We start from the raw sequence: 25,362 nt of genomic DNA, 5'->3' as shown, positions 1-25,362 counted from the left end.
CCGTACGGGTTTAGATGTGATGGGGTTTTAGAATTTAGTGCACTTGGTAATATTATTTATTATTTTAGGGGTCAATACCTAATTTCTCTAGTGATTTATGGTGGTGAAGGGGTTAACCGTAATATCTGTGGTACACAGGTCGAGCAGAATTAGGTTCTGCAAACAGTGCGACGCTTGTCCGTGAGCTTATCTCCATTCACTTTGGATTGCAATATGGGACAGGACAAGATTAAGAGAGCGGAGGATGTCATGGTAAATGCTGCGAATATATTTAGCAGTGTCCCTTTAAGAAAAAAAAAAGGTGCAGATGACGATGGAAAAAGGATGAATAAAGCAGCCGTTTCTTTATTGTCGTTCACTTTCATTATGGAACAATAGCGCTGCCTTCTGCTCTATTGTTACTAAATGAAAGACCGCCAAAAATGACCCTGCCCCCACAACTCCCTACAAACCATGGATGGATGAGCAGAAGTCAAAATCACTAGTCTGTATAGGACCCCAAGTCAATTTCTGTGATATATGCCGGGGCCAATATTTCATTATTGTAAAATTTATATTCTGCAGAACGACCTGGATATCAATGTTATTATTACTATGATATTTTTACTGATATTCCTAAGTGGTGCCAAAATTTGGTGCTGTTTAATTCGATGATATATTTTTACAGGGGACAGATCTCCGTTTTCTGATACAGAGCTCCAAATCCTCTGCTTCGACGTCACACAGAGTTAAATGATACAATTCTGGCTTCCAGCAGCCACCACTAGGGGAAGCTCACTGCATACGGATTTATACAGCTCCCATTCGACTCTCTAATTAATTAGTATGCAGTTAGCTCTTTAGCTCCCTCAGGTGGGCGAATTAAGTAGCCAGAATTTCCTCCAATACGGATTATAAAATTATTCAAATATTTGCCCCTTTAATTTCAAAGGATACCCAGATAATAGAAGTCCTGGAGTTGTTTTCCTCTGTCAAAAATTGTACTTAAGTATTTCTAACTTATATCAGATTTATCCCTAATTGCTTTCAAAAAGTGGCAACCACCAATGCTCCCATCACAGTGGTTGTCACTTGCTTCCCGTTGCTCTTGAATGGTACATTTGTTTAGCTATATTTGGATAATTGCAGAACTACACAAACTTACCATTCGGGTGTTTGAAATTTGGGTTATACCACCATGTTGGAACCAAAATGTCTGTCATATTGGTTGGCATCTAGCTTTAACCTGAATAGATTTAGCAAAACATATCAGATGAGGGCAACTCAAGGATTTTATATGTTCTCGTTTGATTTAAAGGGGTTGTCCAGTTTAGAAAACCCATGCTCATACATACACCCTATTAGTGAATTCTGGGTTAATAGAGGGGGGTCCTCTGTTCAGGGTCCTCCTCTCTTGGCCAGATTGGAGAGCGGTTACCTAGAGCGTCTGTGTAATACAGGTCCGGTCCTCCAGACAACATCGTGATATGAATGGACACTGTGTAATTCTTCATTTCCCCTGTGGTGGCGCTGCAGGGAAATGAAGCACTTCCTGCCTGTTTAATCACAGATTACAGTTGATCGCTGGGGGTCCCAGCAGGGGGGCACTTTATGATCTACTTATTGTCCAGGAATCCTTCCCTGCCTACAGCGCTCCCATCGCCTGCCTCTCTACCTACAGCGTGTCCAAAATGGAGAATTCCCAGCCCCCACCATTATTGTATATAAATAACGAGTACAATAAATAAGTGAAGACGATAGTTATTGTTTTGTTTTCTAATAATTGCAGAAATATATGCAGGAAGCCCGGAGCTTGGGGAAAACGGTTCGACAGCCCAAACTGTCCGATCTGTCCCCGGCGGTGATTGCACAGACTAATTCAAAGTTTGTTGAAGGATTACTGAAGGAATGCCGGATGAAGGTGAGATCTGCTATTTATGTCACCCTCCATATACACCCTGTGCTTGTTATGACTTTGGGACAAGAACTCTGGGTAGAAATGAGGCTTTTTCCGGATATTAATTATAAGGGATATTATTCTGTGTTTGTATTCGGAGATTCCGGGTTATAGGGTCACAGATATGGATATACATACACTAAGCACCGGAAATTGCTCTATCAGAGGGAGAATGCCATAGACGAAGAGAGACGGCGTGCGCTATAGATAAAGAACAAGTCCTATAGGTGAAGAGGGACAGTGTATGCTATAGGTGGAGGGAGAGTACTTAAAGCATGCGCACCCACAGAGTGCGGACGCTATGGATAAAAAGCATGAGGGGGACGCACGCCGCAGGAAGACAGGGGGTGCTATAAGTGGAGGGAGAGTCTGTTGTGTGTGTGTGTGTAGAGTGCGTATGCTATGAATAAAAAGGTAGAGTAGGAGCACCTGCGCTGTAGGCAGAGGGAAGGGGCGCGCAAATGCTGTAGGCAGAGGGAGGGGGCGCGCAAATGCTGTAGGCAGAGGGAAGGGGCGCGCAAATGCTGTAGGCAGAGGGAAGGGGCGCGCAAATGCTGTAGGCAGAGGGAAGGGGCGCGCAAATGCTGTAGGCAGAGGGAAGGGGCGCGCAAATGCTGTAGGCAGAGGGAGGGGGCGCGCAAATGCTGTAGGCAGAGGGAGGGGGCGCGCAAATGCTGTAGGCAGAGGGAGGGGGCGCGCAAATGCTGTAGGCAGAGGGAGGGGGCGCGCAAATGCTGTAGGCAGAGGGAGGGGCCGCGCAAATGCTGTAGGCAGAGGGAGGGGCCGCGCAAATGCTGTAGGCAGAGGGAGGGGCCGCGCAAATGCTGTAGGCAGAGGGAAGGGGCGCGCAAATGCTGTAGGCAGAGGGAAGGGGCGCGCAAATGCTGTAGGCAGAGGGAAGGGGCGCGCAAATGCTGTAGGCAGAGGGAAGGGGCGCGCAAATGCTGTAGGCAGAGGGAAGGGGCGCGCAAATGCTGTAGGCAGAGGGAAGGGGCGCGCAAATGCTGTAGGCAGAGAGTTAGTTGGACACGTAATTATCTCGTCCAATCATTATCTGTCCTTTCACTATACTGTGTACATGGATATTGGCAGGAAAACCCCCATTTTGGTCACTGGCAGGAATTTTTTTTTCTAAGATATAAACAATCTTTCCACTCGGATTGATGTTCTTCTATATCTTAAATGTCTATTTGGGTCAATGCTAGAAAGTAACGGCTGGTAAACCTTACACTGAGCAGAGTGGTTATCGGGGGGGTATAATGTGTGCAGCGCTACTGGGATGAGTGACGCTGACGGTCTCTTCTGTCTGATTAGACAAAGCGCATGCTGGTAGAGAAGATGGGACATGAAGCCGTGGAGCTGGGACACGCCGATGCAAATATAACCGGATTAGAAGAGAACACTCTGATCGCCAGCCTGTGTGACCTGCTGGAGAGAATCTGGAGTCACGGCCTACAGGTCAAACAGGTAATCTACGGAGAGCCGGACTCCATTACTAGAGCTAACGTGTCGCCAGGCGTATGCCGGGAGAGCAACGGAAATGACATGCCACATGGGAGGGTGATGCAGAGGGGCTGCTGGAACACAGGTGAGAAGGTGAAGTGCCCAGGAAGTATCAGTCCCCCTCCAATCAGTGGGACTGCAACACAAAAGAGTCCCCCTGAACGGGCGATTAGTGGAGGTTGAAGGGGGGCATCTGAAAGCCACTATTTGTATACCTTAAAGGGTAACTGAACGTTCAACATAGTAACATGTCAGAAGTTTTCATTGGTGGCGGTCCGAGCACTATGACATGTCAGAAGTTTGTCGAAAATTTAGTTACACTTTAAAGTGAATGTCTTCAGTAAGCTCCACCTAGTGGCCACTGCGGGCAGTAAAAATGTTATCATTTAACTGAGTGATGTGTAGCGGGGGATTCTGACATTCACTAATTGAAATAATAAAATTGACGCAGGTTTGGTCTGATTTTATACATTTCTGCATTGGTTTCAGGGGAAATCTGCTTTATGGTCTCATCTTCTCAAGTACCAGGAAAGGGAGGAGAGGCGTGAGCATAATCTGGAATCACCAAGTGAGTCCCTCTAAAATCAAAGTGGTGCTTGAGAGCGCTATTCCTGGGGTACCTGTAATACATAATTATCTATGCAGCCGGTTCGGTCGGTCCGATTCTGGGTGATGGTGGAACGGCAGCCATTACTGTGCCCATAGGAGATGGCACGCCGCAGTGTGTTACCTTTAACCCCCTCCTCTGCCTGTGTGACAGTTTTCATAGTTCTGGCATTCTGTGATCTATTTTTCTGAACTTACAGTTTCCCTGGGACCTGAACGGAGAAAATCTGACACTGGTGCACCCATGCCGTCCCTGCGTGTGTCCCTAATTCAGGACATGAGGTACGTTGGGGGGACATACAGATGGTAGATGAGCGGAGCGTGTATTGCTGTAACTTTGAGTGAATTTTGGCCTTTTACCATCATGTTTTTTTTAGGTCTTACATTCTGCGCTGATTATTTTTTTAACCCCTTAGTGACCAGCCTATTTTAGGCCCTAATCAAGCACATTTTTTTTTCGTTCTTCTATAGTCGCATTCAAAGAGGTCTAACTTTTATTTTTTTTTATTCTTCCATCGACAAAGCTGTATGAGGACTTGTTTTTTTGCGGGATTTGTTGTACTTTTTAATGCCACCATTTTGGGGTACATATACATTTTTTTATTAACTCTTATTAACTTTTTTTTTTTTGGGGATAGAAAAAACCCTGAAATTCCGCCATTGTTTTATGCGTTTTAAATTCATGCCGTTCACTGTGCGGCGTAAATAACATGTTACCTTTATTCTAGGAGGCAGAACGATTACGGCGATACATTGTATCTAGAGGTTTTCTATGTTTTACTAATTTTGCACAATAAAAACTATTTTGAACTAAAATTCTTTGCTTTTTGCATCGTCTTTCCAAGAGCCGTAATTTATTTTATTTTTTTCGTCAATGTACTGATATGTGGGCTTGTTTTTCGTGGGACAAGACGTAGTTTTGGTTGGTACTGTTTTTGGGTACATTGGACTTGTTTAACTTTTATTATGACTTTTTGGGGGGCAATGGAAAAAAATAGCAATTTCGCCATTGATTTTTGCGTTTTGTTTTTTTTTTAACGTGTTCAGCTTGCGGTTTAAATTACATTAACTTTGTTTGGGTCATTACGCTCGCGGCGATGCCATATATGTGTAGTTTTATTAAACTTTACATTTTGACTAAATAAAACCACTTTTTATGGCGACATTTTTTTATTTTTTTTTACTGTCATTTTCATTAAGCATTTATATTTCATTTATTACTTATTTTATTAGTCCCACTAGGGGACTTCACTGTGCGATCTTTAGATCGCTGCTATAATTCTTTGGTATACTTCGTATACCAGAGCATTATTGCCTGTCTGTGTAAATCTGACAGGCAATCTACTAGGACATGCCTCCGGCATGACCTAATAGGCATATGCCCTGGGGGCTTTCATCAGGCCCCCGGCTGCCATGGCACCCCACCGGAGGCCTGCGGTTACATTTGCGGGCCGCTGATGGGTGAGAGAGGGAGCTCTCCTGCTGGATATTAATAGACTTGTTTCAGCTTGTACTTTATCTTTTCTACTAAATGTTCACATCACCGGCTAAGAAAGCGGAGTATGAATAATTTATTTTGGCACTCTTTCAGACATCAAATATTTATAGTGGTACTATTGAGCATTGATCAGAAAACTGACAAGTCAAAGGGCTTTGTGGGATTTTTTCTTCTTCTACAATCTGCAGCATATTGTCCTTTAAAGGGGCATACACGTTATTGAAGACGAGAACTGTCATGTTTTCTGTCATTTTCTTCTTGAATTTAATAATACATTAGTACGCAAAAAGCGGCTCAGCTCCCCCTAGTGGTGACTGCATGGAGGATGACTGTCAGTCAGAGACCATGGGCATCTCTGTGTATCAGGTGATTTATGCAATCGCCAAATCTTGAGCTTCTCCTTCATCTGGAAGCGTCGCTGGAGGAACTCTAATAAAATGCAGCCGTCTGTATTGACCTCTCTCTTATATTTCTAATTTCCAGACATATCCAGAACTTGAGTGTTATAAAGACGGATGTGGGCCGAGCTCGGGGCTGGATACGACTTTCCCTGGAGAAGAAATTGCTATCCCAGCATCTCAAGCAGCTTCTAACCAACCAGATGCTCACCAAGTGAGTGAGACCGCGCGGAGTGCCGGACAATATAGATACAAGTAATCCTGTAGGAAGCTGGAAACATTGCGGGGGGGGGGGGGGGGGCGTTGTTCCCCCATGTGATTTGCTATCTGGTTTGCAAAAAGTTATTATCGTTCTAGGTTCTGATCTTGTGTGGTTCTAGCTTATTCTGACTGTTGTCTGATATTCAGGTGGCTATATGGTTCTAGCTGTGCGGACGATTGTCTGATTTACGGTTCTAGCTGTGTGGACTATTGTCTGATATTCAGGTGGTTATACGGTTCTAGATGTAGTGACTATTGTCTGATTTACAGTTCTAGATGGGCTGACTATTTGACTTATGGTTCTAAGATGTGCTGATTTACAGGTGGTTATGCGGTTCTAGATGTGCTGACTTGTGTCTGATTTACGGTTCTAGATGTGCTGTCTATTTGATTTACGGTTCTAGATGTGCTGACTATTTGATGTACGGTTCTAGATGTGCTGACTATTTGATGTACGGTTCTAGATGTGCTGACTATTTGATTTGCAGGTGGTTATGTGTGTCTACATGTGCGGACTATTGTCTGATTTATGGTTCTAGATGTGCTGACTTTGATTTGCAGGTGGTTATGTGGGTCTAGATGTGCGGCCTATTGTCTGATGTACGGTTCTAGATGTGCGGCCTATTGTCTGATTTCTGGTTCTAGATGTGCTGACTTCGCTTTCTTTTGCAGGAAGTTATACAAGCGTTACGCTTTCCTGCGTTGCGAGGAGGAGAAGGAGCAGTTTCTCTACCATCTCCTCTCGTTGAATGCTGTGGACTACTTCTGCTTTACCAGTGTATTCACCACCATCAGTAAGTTCACCCGTGGGCAGCAGCGGATTTGCCAAGTTTTGAATTTCACATAAAATATCTGAACTTTCAATAACTCTCCATGTAAAGCTGCCGGTGTATTATGAAAAATGCAGGACCTGACACACGGGTACGCCTCGAATCTGTGTCATGCTCCGCCCCCTCAGGCCTTCACTAGACATATCAGAGTGTATCCGTTTTGCTCGGAGTGCTCCTTTAAACGGAAGTATAAAATTCTAGCTTTGCCGGCCCGACAGATTGTGGTGTCTTTCGAACACCCCCCCCCCGGGTTTTATATCTTCCACTCATTAGGCCAGTGACAACTTGGTGAAATAATTTGTCTGCCAGGACGCTGACCCACTTTTTATGCATAAAAGGATGTCCGACCACTTTATCTGACATAATGTATCTTTTTTTTTTTTTTGTCCCCAGTGATCCCGTACAGAGCTCTGATTATCCCTATCAAGAAGCTGAGCAATGCAATCACCACATCCAACCCGTGGGTGTGCGTCTCCGGAGAGCTGGGGGACACCGGAGTCATGCAGATCCCGAAGAACTTACTGGAGATGACATTTGAGGTTTGTTGCCATGGGAACGGTGTTGTCACTTACCCGCAGCTGTCACATTAAAGGGATTATTCAGGCTTTAAAAAAAAAAAAAATGGCTGCTGTCTTCCAGAAACAGCGCCACACCTGTCAACAGTTTGTGTGTGGTATTGCAGCTCAGCCCCTTTTACTTTAATGGAGCTGAGTTACAATACTGGACACATGGACAGGTGTGGCACTATTGCTAAACGAAAGCAGCCATGTTTTTTTAACCCTGTACAACCCCTTTAAGGCTAGGGCTCCACAGGGACTTATGCTTACGGTTATTATGTTTGTAGTGTAACCTGTTGGTTTCTTGACCTCCGATAATGCCGGTTGCCTGATCTTCAAGGAGATTGTCATCCTAATTATTAATTTAAAACGGCTATGTTCAGGATATAATGCGTCTCTACTGAATATATCATCACCAGTCTACACCGATGTAATCCCTCTGTTTTGTGGTATTTTTCGTTTCTAGTTTTTGGTGTTTTTTTTTGCTGTTTTTCAAATTGTTCCAATTTGGTTTATTTTCTTTTTTACTATGTTTACTGTAAAAACCTTCAATAAACTGCTGTTGACGGATCTCTTATTCGCTAAATTTGTTTTTTTAGTTTACGTGTATAAGGCTTTGTTCACACTTTCTAGAATTCTTTTTTGTTGCTTGTGGTTGTCAGAATGTCCTAGCATACGACTGTATTCGATCAGGTTGTATATAGATACCCGACAGAAACATAACAGACCCTTTTTAAGTGAATTGGGGTACAAAAAAAAACACTGATCCATTATATCGATCAGGGACCTTGTAAAAACAGAAGTCAAACCAGTGTAAACCGGGCCTTATAGTGTCCTGCTGTAAATGGGCTGTGGACATGAATCGCTAATATCTACCCTGCAGCCATGAAATAGTCATTGCCGTTTTATGCATGCATAGGTATCAGATGTATATGTTAATGAGCTGGATCACAAGACACAATTAGGTCCGTAAACAGCAGCTTATGCATGGTCTCCTATAATGTTTACTTTTTTTTTTTTTTGCGTTGCACTTATTATAAATATAAACAAGATACATGATAACCGCACAACATGTGATCAGGTACATTTGTTAATTGTGTTAGAACTTCATACATGGCTGCCACTAGGGGGAGCAAACTGAATATGAATTGTTTTACACACTTAATGGGAGCTGTATAAATCGGTCTTCGGCTTGCTCCCCCTACTGGCAGTATCGTGCTTAAATTAATGCATGATTAGAAGGGGTTGTATGTGTTCTCACATTCTTACTTATTATATCATTTCTACATCAGTGTCAGAATCTGGGCAAACTCACTACAGCCCAGCTGGGGCACGACAACTCAGGACTACTGGCCAAATGGTTGGTCGACTGCGTCATGGTCAGAAATGAAATAACTGGGCACACGTACAAGTAAGCAATCTGTGGAATTGGATTTCTTTTCTTGTAGATACAAAATACTAGAAGATTAAATGTTCTCAAGCAATAAAATAATTTCCAAAAAGCGACTTCAGTCCCAAGCTGTGGACATCCATGATGTCGTCCATACGGCTTTCCTGCAGAACACGCTGGCATTTCCCCTGTCCACAGAAGTATAGATAAGGAATAAGAACGAGGTTGAAGGATCTCCGTGTTTGGACCCCAGTCTTTCCAGAAGCTTTGAGTTTATCTTTACCTATACCTAGGTTAATCCAGCCTAAGGAGACCCGCATGTTTGCATGCTGAGAGCAGCAGCTGCTTTTCTCCGCCTGTAGGAGGGTCAGCTTCTTGTCTGTTTCTAACCCTATAAAATCTGTGATGTTACATGAACAAGATCTCTTTACCCACATGGTGTCACTGTGCTCTCTATTAGACATGAGGTTTTAAAAAAATTATTTATTTATTCTCTGAGGGTATGAAGCCCTGCCTGGGAGACGCAGGATACAGGACTTGCAGGTCCTGCAACTGGCACTTCATTCATGCTGCATTGGTGGCAAGAGAGCAGGGAGAGTAAAGTACAGACTGTTCTGCACGTTATTTTTATCGTTCCGAGCATTATGAAAATTAATGTTCAGTAATTGCTTTACGGATTTGATCTGACACACCGGTGTAATGCAGAGAAATGGTAAATAGATTTAGTATCTCTTCAGATTTGGGGCCGCTTGGACTTGGGTCATTTGTTTCTGCTTTGCGGTGTCTGTAGAGGCCAAAGTCCTTATCTGTTAACCAGTCGCTGTAACATCAGCCCCTGCTACACTAAAACTAATGCTGGCCATAGATTTCAGATAGCTGTTGGCCGAACACTCATTCAGCTGTTCCTCCCGACCCCCCCCCCATACACATTCACGCTTGGTTGAGTGATCTCAATAGGGAAAAGGAGTGAAGCCACTACAAGACTTCTCTGGCAACGGCTTATGTCCTTGCAAACAAAGGGGTCGGGCACGTGGGAATCCATCTGAGTTCTGCCAACAAACATCTAATGTGTATATGGCCACCTTAAGAATCCTCCAACGTCGTGTCATTGTGAGCAAATCCTGTGCTGCGCTTTTTACTTATGTTCTATTCTCCAGTCACAGCCAGAGCTGCATTTGAAATTCTTTGGGTTCCTTTCAGGCCACAGGAGCTCTCGTCTCCCTGTTGGTCCTCTGTCTGTACAGAGTGCTCTGGGATGTTCTGCATTGTGGAAGATGTAGTATTTACACCGAACACTCTATAGTGCCTGGTGATGCAGGAATAAGGAGGGGGGGGGGTACACAAAATGCAATGCAGCAGCACATTATGAGATTTTGCCTCCATTTATGAGTTGTGCTTTAATTTAGACAAATTTAAGACATGTTTCACATTTGGCTCTAGGTTTCCATGTGGACGTTGGTTGGGGAAAGGAGTAGATGATGGAAGCCTGGAAAGAATCCTAATCGGAGATCTAATAACACCAGTGTCCGACGATGATCTTGGAAGGCAAAGTCGGACTCCACCTATGCAGAGATCCCCCACCATGGCTCGCAGGCTGAGCATTACCTCCCTAACTGGGAAGAATTCCAGTAAGTGAATATCGGCTGTTCTGGACATAAATACTGATTCAGTACTTCCAAACAAGGGACTCTCCGGTCCTCTACTCGTGGCTCCCCAACTGCAGATACTATCGGCCTTTTAATGTGTGTGGGGTCTCCCCTTGGGTGGGCTCTGTCATGGGGGGCTCCCCTTGGGTGGGCTCTGTCACGGGGGGCTCCCCTTGGGTGGGCTCTGTCACGGGGGGCTCCCCTTGGGTGGGCTCTGTCACGGGGGGGCTCTGTCACGGGGGGGCTCTGTCACGGGGGGGCTCTGTCACGGGGGGCTCTGTCACGGGGGGGCTCTGTCACAGATTGTGAGTATAAATCCTATCATCTTGTGATCCTTTACAGAACCAAATGCTGGGCAGATTCAGGAAGGTATCGGAGAAGCCGTGAACAATATTGTAAAACACTTCCACAAGCCGGAAAAAGAGGTAACTCTCAATATAAATGCGCAATCTTTATTCTGCATTGATATGTAGCAAACGAGGCGGCATTGTCTGCAGCAATTCCCAGTTCAGAGAACGGCTTTCTCTCTGACCTGAAAATGCCATCTTACTTTAGTAGGATTAACCTACTTTCCACAGGATCATTCATAGCTGTAAATCTAAACGTCCCGATCTTTTCTGATAACAGGGAACAATAGATTGTATTCAGCTGCACAACCTATGATTATATAGCTGTTTATGTGTAGTGGCCCTTTAATAAGAGCAGTGTTATCCAACCTGGTACTAAACTGCAACTCCCAGACCGGCTATGGCTGGGAAATGGCAAGGAAGCCTTTGATATTGCACAAGGAACTGTTGGGAAAATTCCATATGATGAACTGATACTTCCCTGTGGCCATCATCAGACCACTAGGGGGAGCCAAAGATGACCGTTTCTCATCTTTCAGGGTCATTGGGACAAATGCCCATCTGTGGCCACTGGTATGAGATAGAGGTTATGACCAAGGGAAACTATTGACTAGTGAGAGCTGCTGATATTCATAGAAACCCCCCTATACTGGTAAAGCCCCCCCCCCAGCTGTGTATATTTTCTATGAGCTTCACTGTCTTTACTGTGTCATTGCTGAGCTGGTTCAGTGCCACCTCCTCGTGGGTTGTTAATATGCAGTGCAGGTCTTCAGTTCTAATCCACATTAGTGGCGCCTCTTCAAAGCCTCTTACGCGATTTGTTTCCCTGCAGAGAGGAAGTTTAACCATCCTGCTCTGCGGAGAAAACGGCCTCGTCTCAGCCTTGGAGCAAGTCTTTCATCACGGATTTAAATCTGCCCGCATTTTCCACAAGAGCGTCTTCATCTGGGATTTCATAGGTAAAATCAAAAGGCTGGTGTCCTGAACGTCCCCTACACCAGGACACCGCCATCATTGCTGTTTCGGTCCAGGCGTGTGATTTGGAACCGACTTTTCCTGTAACTTTGCATAGACAGGCGCAGTCAAATTTAATGGTGTGTAGACTTGTCATCCATTATCTCCTTATAATGACTGCGACTCATCAGAGTACTTGCAGGACCCGAGAAATAAAACCCATTTAAAGTCGTTTTTGAAAACGAATACAAAAACTTTTGTGTAATTAATATCAGAGCTACAAATCCCCATCGTAGAGGTAAATGATAAAATTCTGTATACCAGTAGCCACCACCGGGGGAGCTAAATGCATGCTGTGTTATTGAGTACAATAAGGCTTCGTTCACATCTGCGTCGGGACTCTGTTCATGGGTTCCATCGGACCTTTCCGTCAGGGGAACCCATGAACGGAACCCTGACAAACAAACAGACTTCATAGGTTTCCGTTTGCATCACCCATTGATTTCAATGGTGACGGATCCGGTGCAAATGGTCTCCGTTTGTCACCGTTGTGTACGGGTTCTGTCGTTTTGACGGAACGAATAGCGCAGTCGAGTATGGTATTTATTCCGTCAACCTGACGGAACCCTTACACAGCGGTGACAAACGGAGACCATTTGCACCGGATCTGTCACCATTGAAATCAATGGTGATGCAGACGGAAACCTATGGTTTTTGTTTGTTTGTCAGGGTTCCGTTCATGGGTTCCCCTGACTGAAAGCTCAGACGGAACCCTGAAGATGTGAACGAAGCCTAAGCTCCCTCTAGTGGTGGCTGAAGATCAAAAGTATCTTCCCCCAACAGCGCGGCAGCAGTGCTACGTGAAGGAAGACGAGAGGCATTTGCTGTATCCCAGACATGTAATGTACTGTGAATGTATGTGCTTATACCGGAGAACATCCATCCACATGACTATGTGCTGCCACCTGTAGGCGTCCTCTGGTCATTACGCTGTTTAGAATCTACCCTTTAACAGCTAAAATGTCAGAAATGTCACATCCTTGGTTATTTTCTGATGACTAATGCCGAGTCTCCGCTTGACATTTTATTAAATGTCACATTCTCCCAAAATGCATTGTAAGTGAGTTTTATTGCATCCTGATACTGTAGACAGTTCATGCAATGAGTGCGTCAAGCCTTTATATATTTTCACCCCTTGGGTAATGAATTGTGTTTTTTGTAAGCGATTTAATAAACCGGGCACATAGGGACCTGCTGTTGTGACAAGAAAGATGGCGCGTGGTATTTATGTGGGTATTTTAAGGTCACCTGAAAAAAAATTCTGAACATCATAATCTACTTATCATATACTATCTTCAGTTCCATCCTGGGTTATACTCCATTCACAGCCAAAGCTGCATTCAGAACATAATTTTTCATTTAAATAGGGCTGAGTTGCAATACCAGACACAGCCCATGGTGGCAGTGTTTCTGGGGCAGAAAAAAAGCAGACTCCTTGTTCTTCTCATCCAATCAGGTCTGTTCAAAAAAAAAAATTAACCGCTGTGTTACTTCCCTGCAGAAAAAGCTGTGGTTTACTTTGAAGCTACTGATCAGATCGGAGACGGGGAGGAAGACCAGCTGCTGATCCTGAGGTCATCCTGCAAAACTTTCAGCCACTATGTCAACAGCATAGTAGCAGCTCCCAGAAACATTGGCAAGGACGGGAAGTTCCAGCTCCTCGTGTGCCTCGGAGCAAGGTGAGCTGCTGTTTATAGTCTTGGGATCCTATCAGAAATCCTATCCAAGCATCTTTTTCTGGGAAAGCTGGGTAACAACCAATATATACCCAGCTATGCAAGACTCCTGAATAGTTCTTACACAAGTCAGACCATAAGCATGTGCCCCGGTGGAGGAGGGGGCACCAGTCAAGGCAAATCCTAGAAACTGCGTTTCTTTAACCGCTTGCCGACATATGACGAGCATGATCATCGTGCTGATCGCTCTGGCACTGATCTCCACCACTTAAAGGATCCCTAAAATATGTAATCGCTTTGATTATTGCCGCAGTTCCTGCACAGCGGGTGACCAGGGTGCCGTTTTGCAAGGAAAGACAAAGGAGCTAACATTCTCAGGATTGGTGGGGGTCCCAGAGGTCAGACCCCAACCGATCATAAAGTGATGTCATATTATAGCGATATGCCATTGCTTTATAAGATAGTAATATCTCTTTGTATGCCACAATCGACGATTGGGGCATACAACGGGAGAGACCGAGGAGAAGACTTTAATCGCATTTAGCCTTTAATCGCATCACTGGGAATCCCTGTGAAGGGATCGGCCCATACCTTGTATGGGCAGACAGCCCAGGTCCATTGAACGAATCCAGGGCTGTCTTACCATATTCCTTATTGTTAAGGCATTCTTAGGTCTGCCCTAACAACTGCCTGTACATAGGCTAATGTACTGGCATATAAAAAAAAAAATTACCGTAAAAAAATAAACTTGCCTTTTTAAGACCTATAAGATTTAGTAACCTCGTAACCGTAACAACCTGTTCAATTTATAGCGTCATTTGTGATCATATACAGTGTTAAAAAAATAAATTAAAAAAAAAAGCTGCAGCAGAAGTACTTTTTTTCCCCACATTTTTACCAAAATAGAAATTTATGTCAATTAAACGCTGTTACGATTAAACGATGTGACGTAAATAAAGTACAACTAACTCATTCTGCAAAAAATTTAAAAAAAAAGGTCTCGTGCGGTTACGTTGATGAAAAAATAAAAGAAGTTATGACCGTCAGAATGCAAAGAGGCAAACTAAAAATGAAAATTTTCCTAAAGGCTAAACATAGTCTGGTTTTCAAGGGAATTGATCCCTTTTACAGGGTATGTACATTTTTACAACCAATTTTTTTATTGCCCCGATGCATTTAAAACAAAGTGAAACAATTTTGCAAAGTCTTGATAGAAATATTTTTTTTTTTTACTAGTTTTGTGTCTACAGCTCCTTTTGTAGGCCTATGTGTTTCCATGGTAACAGACTACAAACAAACCCTGTGTAGTCTGAACCTACAGATAGTTGAGGAGGGGACAGGATATGCCATAAATGCACCTATGTTGAGAAAGGGGATCCCCCGTCCCCACCTTGTTAGGGTGCCGCTGGCATCCAGACGGAGACTGTAAAAAGGTGGTAGGGTTTACGGAAACGGCGTAGCTCGCTGTGCTACACTGTTTCAGTAACTTCTTTGGAAGTTATGGAAATCTATTTGACGTTTTAAAGCGTATTCTGTCGTGAGAGAACCCCTTTAAATTCATCCCCTAAAGTTCCACTTTGAGATTCAGATTTGTCTTTGGAGCCGTGTGTCTTAAACTTGTAATCCTGTATTTTCTTCTTCACATTTTTCAGGGATCACTTACTCGCCCAGTGGATCCCTCTTCTGGCTGAGTGTCCGGCCATCACTCGGATGTATGAGGAGACTGCTCTGCTAAGGGACAACATGATGGTGAATTCTCTCGTGCGGGTCCTACAGACTCTACAAGACTTCAACATCGTTCTGGAAGGGTCACTCACTAAAGGAGTAGACGTTTAGGACTGCGTTTTAGACACTGTACAATAATAGATTTCACTTTTTCTGGATTTTCTTTTTTCCATTTCAGAGTTTTCTCTGAACCTCTATAATGTGCTACAGAGTTCTGTGGTGCAATACACTGAATAGTAGCAAGTCACTGGAAGCCGTTTGCGAAACGCGTCAGCGTCATGCCAGCGGGACCCTGAGTCGTAGCCTTGCTGCGAGGCGTCTCGACACTGTTGCATAGTAAATTTGAATCAGATATTTAGTACAATAGAGTATTTTCCTGTTGTCTGTAAATACTGCTGTAGTTTTTTAAAGAGACAGAATATATTTCAGGTGGATTTACCGTCTATCCGTTTCTAGTTCTGGTTTTCTTCCTGGACTGATTTCAAGAATTTATTCTCCCTAACACGGTGCTTTGATTATTTGTTCAGCAGATGCTCATTTGTTTCCGTTATGTAGAAAATTCTGAGCTGTAACATAATTGCCGCATGTACACGGTAGATGCTCTCATTTTGCGTCCATCTTGAACTGCTGTTTAGTAGAATAATTTTTACTAGGAGCCAGTGACGTCACTCAGACATCCCTTCACTAGAACCAGCGATGTCACTGCCTCTAGTGATGGGATAGGCTTGCTGGTCAGTGACATCACTGAACATGCAGTTTATGCCTTCACTAGAGCCAGTGACATCACTGAGCTTACAGCCTATCCCTTTAAAAGAACCGGTGACATCACTTCGCATGCAGCCTATGCCTTTCATAGAACCAGTGATGTCGGTGAGCACGCAGCCCATTCCTTGACTAGAACCAGTGATATCACTAAGCATTCAGCCTTACCCTCACTAGAACCAGTGATGTCACTAAGCACGCAGCCCATCCCTTCACTCGAACCAGTGAGGTCACTAAGCACGCAGCCCATCTCTTCACTAGAACCAGTGATGTCACTAAGCACGTAGCCCATCCCTTCGCTAGAACCGATCACCTCACTGAGCTTGCAGCCTATACCTTCATTAGAACTGGCGACATCACTTCGCAGGCAGCCTATGCCTTTACTAGAACCAGTGATGTCAGTGAGCACGCAGCCCATCCTTTGACTAAAACCAGTGATATCACTAAGCATTCAGCCTTACCCTCACTAGAACCAGTGATGTCACTAAGCACGCAGCCCATCCCTTCACTCGAACCAGTGATGTCACTAAGCACGCAGCCCATCTCTTCACTAGAACAAGTGATGTCACTAAGTGACACTTAGATCACTAGGCACACCGATCTCTTCACTAGAACTAGTACTGGCATTGCATAGGTATGGGTTTGATCCTCAAAATGTCTCTGTTCGCATATCACGATGAATTTTTCACAATTATATCTATAGTCGAAATGGCTACAGCTACCGTGTACATGTTTCAGACGTCATGTTATATGTTCCAAGCCGATAAAACGTACGCATGCTTGAAGAAATGGCGCAAGTTGTAAATATCTTGAGAATCCTAAAGTAACTATTTTCCTAGTTATATTGCAAAAAAAAAAAAACACAAAACACTGCAAGTATTATGACGTGGCCATCCCTTGTCCCGGTCTGTACTTCTATATCGTGAATGTAAATCCTATCCGGGACCTAGAACATTCCCGCTTCCCCTTGTCCTACTCACGGATTTCGTTGTATGACTGAAAACTGTTATACAATTCAGTAGACCCGTAATGAGGGAAGACTGACGGCAAGAAGCTGCAATACGAAGTTATGCATTCATTGCATATATTACTAATTCTATAGCAACTACTCATTATGGTGGGATTCTTCTTGTCAAGTGTTTTTTGGTTTTGCTTTTTTTTTTTTTTTTCTTTTCACTTTAGTGCGTTCACTGTAAGGGGGATGTCCGGTTTTTTTTTTTGTCCCATAAACTTTATATTGCTGTAAATCTACCTATTTATTTGCATACACTGAGATTTTGGGGGAAGGGGTTGAATAAGATATTTTGCACTACTTGTTACATTTGATAAGGGGGTTGTACTGTGTTAAAGTAAAACTTTCAATAATTGTATATGTTTTTTTTTTTTTGTTTTTTTTTGCGCCTTTCAGTCATTATTTTTTGTCATTGTCATGTTTTTTAGGACGCTTATGATTTATTAGTTCAGGCTGGTTAAAATTTGGCAACACTGTTTTATCCAGATGGCCTGTTTTGGTTTTTTTTGGGGCGTTGTATCGTGAAAAGCTTTGTGTATTAGGATACTTTTAATGGCTGGTAAGGCACGCTGGGACTTCAATAACGCCTCCGAGGCACGATATTTGCAATAGACGAATGCTGGATACTCAAGAAGCAGCGGCATTTTCCACCCCCTTAAAGGAATCCTTCACCGTCAAACCACTTGGACTCCAGACGACAAAAAGTGTCTTTGCCTGAGCAATACAATAATGCATATGCTGTATTTAAGACTATTCATTATGCATTTTTCGTGCATTACATGTACTTCAGGACCCGTGAAAGTGTTAATTATTTTTTTCTTTTATGTTTTCATGTAGTAAATGTATCTATCATGGATCTGTTTACTTAACAGTCTCCTCTGTAACCAGGGAAAGTTGCTTTGAGTAACGCTGCTTTTGTTTCCACATCAGTATTAACTTCCCTGTACTGTATGATTTTATTACATCACTGTCACCGTTATTTTCAGTATTAAATGTTTTATCTCTCAGCTGTCGTACTCCCTTATATAACGGCTTCAAATTTATTTCCCTTTTTTTTTTTTTTTTTGAGGATCACAGATTTTAAAAAAATTCTAATCAATGGACACCATGTCATTTCTGTCACCAAAGCTTAAAGGGGTTTTCCCATGAGACATTTATGACCTATCCACAGGATATATGTCATAAAAGTCAGATAGATGCGGGTCCGTCCCATCTCTATAACGAGGCCCCCTAAACCCCGTTCTCCTGCTCTGTGTTGTGGTTGAAGTGTGTGATTTCCGACCGTGAATTACGATAAAAGAGTTGCTCTCTTTGCTACGCTGTTTCGGTAAGTCCCATATTATAAGTGCCCTATCTCCTACATGATGTGACCGGCGCTGTAATGTAGAGAACAATGGTTTTTATTTTGAAAAAACTATCATTTTTGAGCAAGTTATGAGCAATTTTAGATTTATGCTAATTAGTTTCTTAATAGACAACTGGGCGTGTTTTACTTTTTGACCAAGTGGGCGTTGTACAGAGGAGTGTATGACGCTGACCAATCAGTGACCAATCAGGGTCATGCACTTCTCTCCATTCATGTCCAATTGTTGGTTTTTTTTTTTTGGGTAATTTTTTATTTTCATTTTCAACAAAAAATAAAACATTTGTGATACAACATCACAACCCAAATACAAACTCCCCTCTTCTTCCAGAGTATGTATTGTTACGAATACACAATATTAGCACATAAAACAGCACCAAATATAGTTAAAAACCTATATAAATCCATGGTATACAGATATATTAAGCACTAAGATCCTCCCCTTTGCCAATCAGGTTACCCTACGCAGCACGCACTGTCTCATTCATGTCCATTTGTACTCGGCACAGCGTGATCTAGCGAGAACACGCTGTGCTGTCACATACACCCACATTAACGTTACTGAAGTGTCTTGAGAGTGAATAGACATCACCTCCAGCCAGGACGCGATGTCTATTCACACTCCTGACACTTCAGTAAAGTTACTGTGGGTGTATGTGACAGCACAGCGTGATCACACGAGATCACCCTGTGCTGGGAGTACAAATGGACATGAATGGAGAGAAGTGTATGACGCGGATAGGTCACTGATTGGTCAGCGTCATCCACTCCTCTGTACAACGCCCACTTGGTAAAAAAGTAAAACACCCAGTTGTCTATTAAGAAACTAATTAGCATAAATCTAAAATTGCTCATAACTTGCTCAAAAATGATGATAGTTTTTTTAACAATAAAAACCTTTGCTGTTTTATCTACATTACAGCGCCGATTACATTATGTAGGAGATAGGGCACTTATAATGTGGTGACAGAACCTCTTTAAGGCATCTGGAGTCAGTCTGGGGGATGTGACGTCTGTCCATGTAGTGGCTCATAAATCCTGGTGTTAGATTGAGGCCTTGTGTCAATGACTGGAATTTTATCATCAGCTTGAATTCCCACATTTTTCTTTCTCTGTTTTTAAAATGACCCTTCAGTATTAGGACCTTTAAATCTGCCAAACTGTGATCAGGTCCAGAGAAGTGTCTTCCCACGGGTGTATCCAGCTGCTTCTTTATTGTAGGTCTGAAGATTCACCCTGGTTTATAGTTTTTGTTTTGTTTCTCCAATGTAAATTCCTTTATTGATGCCCCTTGTACACAGGCAGTGGCGGATTATCATATGGGCGTTTCGGGCGGCCGCCCGGGGCCCGAGGCTCCCAGGGGGCCCATGGCAGCCCGAACCGCACATCATCTGCTAAATCTATTCAGCGCGCTAGCGCTGCTAAGTGCCGAAGATGAGGAGGAGCAGGGAATTGGCCGGGAAAGGGGTAGGACACGCCTCCCTGACAAGTGCGGGCCGCCGCCATTGAGTAACAGAACAGCGACGGACGGCTGTTCTGTTACTCCAAAGCAGCAGGAGGGAGAAGAGCCGGGCGGGCGGTCACCGGCGCTGAGGTCAGTATAGGCTTATCCTCCTGCCCAACTGGTTCCCGACCGCTGGCTGTATTTTTACGGCCAGCGGTCAGGGACGGGTCCTTAAAACCCGAGCCATAGACTTTCTACGGCTCGGGTTTTAACTTGCTGCCCGCGCGATCGGGCAGCTGAATGTCGGGTCTCCGGCTGTCAGTGACTGCCGGGGACCCTGAGGAGAAGATAGGAGCAGCTTTCGCTGCTTCTGTCTTCTCTGATCTCTTTTACACAGCGCTCAATGAACGCTGTGTATAGGAATAGAGACAGCAGCAGCGGCGCTGTCTCTATTCCTCCCGGTGATCATGTGACTGGTCACATGATCGCCGGGTGCCGTTAGTGGCAGACTGTTGCTGGGTCTTACTAGACCCAGCACAGCCCTATTAGTGACAATCGTCACTATGAGAGGGCTGATTTCCCCTGTAACTGGGGCTGCTGTGCAGCTCCAGTTACAGTGGAAAAGATGGTGTAAAACAAAGAAAAAAAATATATAAAGTTCCCCAAAGGTCTTTTTTGACCTTTGGGAGACAGACCATAGTAATAAAAAATAATAAAGTAAAGTGCAAAAAAAAATGTAATAATAAATACACATAAAATACCCACCCCAATAAAAACGTCGCCCTCCCCCCCCCCCGCCAATCATTGTTGTAACGCTAGCGCTGACCCAATTACCCTAATATAGACATGTAATATATTAAAATTTACGGTAGACAATGACGATTACAAATAAAAGGTCTATTTTAGGGTAAAACTATGTTATTACCAAAAAAAAAAAATAGCTGAAACGTAAAAAAGCTTATTTTTTTACTATTATTTTCAAACTTTATGAATAAAAATTCTAAAATAGCAAAAAAGGTGTGTATAAAAACGCTAAAAAAACGAAACCTGCATTATCTACGGAAAAAACGTCGCAAAAATCACGTCGGTTTTATTTTTTTTTAATAAAAATGTGTGTTTGGGGCAACTTTGTAATTACGTTTTATTAAAAAATATTTTAACTTTTTGAGATACAGCTGCTTTGTATCCTGTATCCGTCAGGTCAGCAGGACTGACGGGATCAGTGAAACGGGCCCTGCGCTAAATTATAATCTTAGATGTGATAGATTTGAGGTGGATCCTGCGTGTCACTGATCCTGTCAGTCCTGCTGACCTGACGGATACAGGATACAAAGCAGCCGTATCTCAAAAAGTAAAAATATTTTTTCATAAATCACACTGATACACACACATACACTATATATATATATATATATATATATATATATATATATATATATATATATATATAATTATAATATAAAGTTTTTAAATGTGTACATAACCTTGTGGCACTATATACAAGGGGGAGCGCTGTGAGGCACTATATACAAGGGGGAGCGCTGTGAGGCACTATATACAAGAGTGAGCGCTGTGAGGTACTATATACAAGGAGGAGCGCTGGGAGGCACTATATACAAGTGGGAGCGCTGGGAGGCACTATATACAAGTGGGAGCGCTGGGAGGCACTATATACAAGTGGGAGCGCTGTGAGGCACTATATACAAGGGGGAGCGCTGTGAGGCACTATATACAAGGGGGAGCGCTGTGTGGCACTATATACAAGGGGGAGAGCTGTGTGGCACTATATACAAGGGGGGCTGTGTAGTGCTATCCACAGTGGTATGTGTGTGGCGCTCTTTATAGGGGGGGCTTTTTGGTGCTATTTACAAGAGGGGGAGGGCTGTGTGGCGCTCTCTACAGGGGGGCTGTACGGCACTATCTATAGGGGGCTGTGTGTAACGCTCTCTACGAGGGGGATGTGTGATATATAGAGGGGGCTGTGTATGGCGATATCTATGGGGGTGTGTAATATCTACAGGGGCTGTGTGTGGCACTATGTACAGGGGGCTGTGTGTATGTGGTGTTTTACAGTGTGTGGTATTATTATATTCAGGCACGCAGTGTTTGGTGCTATTATATTTAGGGGCACAGTATGTGGCACCATGATAACTTTATTTTCGTTTATAGGTGTGGAAATGTTGGAAAAGTGAGGAGACGTCTGAGTGGCAAATTCTGCAGAAATGAGTCATGGCCGGGAGAAGTCGTCATGAGCGCTGGACCGGATGGAGAAGAAAAGAGGAAAAAAACTACTAGAATCTGAGACGTCGTCACCTGTGAGTCACTAGATTTAAAGAGAATCTGTCACCTTTCCTGACATGTTTATTATAGGAATCCTTGTATTTAACAAAAAGTCTTTCTGCAGTCCAGGACTGATAGACAATTCCCCTTGTCAGGAGGTTGTGTCCCTGCACAGTGTGATACTCTCAGTATGTAGGGACACCGCGCTGTGACAAGGGAAATCGTAACACTGTTAATGCTTGCCCAAAAAGGTAGTGTTAAAAATAGTTACGGCGCGGCAGGGCGGCGGTGAGGAAGGGGGGCCCAAGTTTGGGTAACAGCCCAGGGCCCATGGTCTACTTAATCCGCCACTGTACACAGGATCATGTAAACTACATTGGAGGATGTGCAGGAGAACGTGCCAGTGATTTTATAGCCTGTTGCGTGTTTGATATGTGGATGGTGTTTGATGACAAGATGTTGGTACAGGTCTTGCATTTTCTACTGTTGCAAGGAAAAGTGCCAGTCCCTGACGGTGATGAGAGGGACTTCTGACATTATAAAATAAGCGCACAAAACAGCGTTTTTCTGCTTCCCACTTTCGGGCAAATTCCGAGTCCAGATAGGTCAAGACTATTTTCTGTGATGCGGATTTCGTTGTGGAAAAATCTACCTACAGTGAAGGAAATAAGTATTTGATCCCTTGCTGATTTTGTAAGTTTGCCCATTGTCAAAGACATGAACAGTCTAGAATTTTTAGTCTAGGTTAATTTTACCAGTGAGAGATAGATTATATAAAAAAAAAAACAGAAAATCACATTGTCAAAATGATATATATTTATTTGCATTGTGCACAGAGAAATAAGTATTTGATCCCTTTGGCAAACAAGACTTAAAGAGGCTCTGTCACCAGATTTTGCAGCCCCTATCTGCTATTGCAGCAGATCGGCGCTGCAATGTAGATTACAGTAACGTTTTTATTTTTAAAAAACGAGCATTTTTGGCCAAGTTATGACCATTTTCGTATTTATGCAAATGAGGCTTGCAAAAGTACAACTGGGCGTGTTGAAAAGTAAAAGTACAACTGGGCGTGTATTATGTGCGTACATCGGGGCGTGTTTACTACTTTTACTAGCTGGGCGTTCTGATGAGAAGTATCATCCACTTCTCTTCAGAACGCCCAGCTTCTGGCAGTGCAGATCTGTGACGTCACTCACAGGTCCTGCATCGTGTCGGCACCAGAGGCTACAGATGATTCTGCAGCTGCATCAGCATTTGTAGGTAAGTAGCTACATCGACTTACCTGCAAACGCCGATGCTGCTGCAGAATCATCTGTAGCCTCTGGTGCCGATGTGTCCTCGCTCGTCTGACACGATGCAGGACCTGTGAGTGACGACACAGCGTGATCTCTTGAGAACACGCTCTGTGTCTGCACTGCCAGAAGCTGGGCGTTGTGAAGAGAAGTGGATGATACTTCTCATCAGAACGCCCAGCTAGTAAAAGTAGTAAACACGCCCCGATGTACGCACATAATACACGCCCAGTTGTACTTTTACTTTTCAACACGCCCAGTTGTACTTTTGCAAGCCTCATTTGCATAAATACGAAAATGGTCATAACTTGGCCAAAAATGCTCGTTTTTTAAAATTAAAAACGTTACTGTAATCTACATTGCAGCGCCTATCTGCTGCAATAGCAGATAGGGGTTGCAAAATCTGGTGACAGAGCCTCTTTAATACTTGGTGGCAAAACCCTTGTTGGCAAGCACAGCAGTCAGACGTTTTTTGTAGTTGATGATGAGGTTTGCACACATGTTAGATGGAATTTTGGCCCACTCCTCTTTGCAGAGCATCTGTAAATCATTACGATTTCGAGGCTGTCGCTTGGCAACTCGGATCTTCAGCTCCCTCCATAAGTTTTCGATGGGATTAAGGTCTGGAGGCTGGCTAGGCCACTCCATGACCTTAATGTGCTTCTTTTTGAGCCACTCCTTTGTTGCCTTGGTTGTATGTTTCGGGTCATTGTCGTGCTGGAAGACCCAGCCACGAGCCATTTTTAATGTCCTGGTGGAGGGAAGGAGGTTGTCACTCAGGATTTGACGGTACATGGCTCCATCCATTCTCCCATTGATGCGGTGAAGTAGTCCTGTGCCCTTAGCAGAGAAACACCCCCAAAACATAATGTTTCCACCTCCATGCTTGACAGTGGGGACGGTGTTCTTTGGGTCATAGGCATAATTTCTCTTCCTCCAAACACGGCGAGTTGAGTTAATGCCAAAGAGCTCAATTTTAGTCTCATCTAACCACCCACAGCACCTTCTCCCAATCACTCTCAGAATCATCCAGATGTTCATTTGCAAACTTCAGACGGGCCTGTACATGTGCCTTCTTGAGCAAGAGGACCTTGCGGGCACTGCAGTATTTTAATCCATTACGGCGTAATGTGTTACCAATGGTTTTCTTGGTGACTGCGGTCCCAGCTGCCTTGAGATCATTAACAAGTTCCCCCCGTGTAGTTTTCGGCTGAGCTCTCACCTTCCTCAGGATCAAGGATACCCCACAAGGTGAGATTTTGCATGGAGCCCCAGATCGATGTCGATTGACAGTCATTTTGTATGTCTTCCATTTTCTTACTATTGCACCAACAGTTGTCTCCTTCTCACCCAGCGTCTTACTTATGGTTTTGTAGCCCATTCCAGCCTTGTGCAGGTCTATGATCTTGTCCCTGACATCCTTAGAAAGCTCTTTGGTCTTGCCCATGTTGTAGAGGTTAGAGTCAGACTGAGTCATTGAGTCTGTGGACAGGAGGCTTTTATACAGGTGACCATGTAAGAGCTGTCTATAATGCAGGCACCAAGTTGATTTGGAGCGTGTAACTGGTCTGGAGGAGGCTGAACTCTTAATGGTTGGTAGGGGATCAAATACTTATTTCTCTGTGCACAATGCAAATAAATATATATCATTTTGACTAATTGATTTTCTGTTTTTAATAGAAAATCAGCTCGTAGAACGTTTCAAGAAGTGACATGCCGCTTCTTTTTACGCAGCATATTTTTACAAAGCATTTTTGGAATTCAGCAACGTAAAAATACGCGTCATATGAACAACAGTGTATTTCCTATTGAAATCAATGGG

The 25,362-nt window shown here is 43.6% G+C and overlaps 1 protein-coding gene across 2 annotated transcripts in view; it reads left to right on the top strand.

The window, feature by feature from the left end:
- DENND5B (DENN domain containing 5B) overlaps positions 1-18,168 on the top strand; it is a 72,487-nt gene extending 54,319 nt beyond the window's left edge. For both annotated transcript variants that reach the window (XM_075855912.1, XM_075855913.1), the window contains 13 exons: positions 1,769-1,900; positions 3,251-3,403; positions 3,929-4,007; positions 4,246-4,327; positions 6,027-6,155; positions 6,875-6,996; positions 7,426-7,571; positions 8,882-9,000; positions 10,420-10,607; positions 10,968-11,050; positions 11,805-11,931; positions 13,488-13,665; positions 15,315-18,168. In XM_075855912.1, the coding sequence (XP_075712027.1) occupies positions 1,769-1,900; positions 3,251-3,403; positions 3,929-4,007; positions 4,246-4,327; positions 6,027-6,155; positions 6,875-6,996; positions 7,426-7,571; positions 8,882-9,000; positions 10,420-10,607; positions 10,968-11,050; positions 11,805-11,931; positions 13,488-13,665; positions 15,315-15,498 (1,722 nt within the window). In that variant the 3' untranslated portion in view covers positions 15,499-18,168. The remainder of the gene's footprint in view (positions 1-1,768; positions 1,901-3,250; positions 3,404-3,928; positions 4,008-4,245; positions 4,328-6,026; positions 6,156-6,874; positions 6,997-7,425; positions 7,572-8,881; positions 9,001-10,419; positions 10,608-10,967; positions 11,051-11,804; positions 11,932-13,487; positions 13,666-15,314) is intronic.
- The last annotated feature ends 7,194 nt before the right edge of the window (positions 18,169-25,362 follow it).

The sequence above is a fragment of the Rhinoderma darwinii genome, chromosome 3, assembly GCF_050947455.1.
Source record: "Rhinoderma darwinii isolate aRhiDar2 chromosome 3, aRhiDar2.hap1, whole genome shotgun sequence".
NCBI classification, from domain to species: Eukaryota; Metazoa; Chordata; class Amphibia; order Anura; family Rhinodermatidae; genus Rhinoderma; species Rhinoderma darwinii.
Note: the sequence above shows the minus strand (reverse complement) of the source record. Positions and strands in the feature narration are given on the sequence as shown.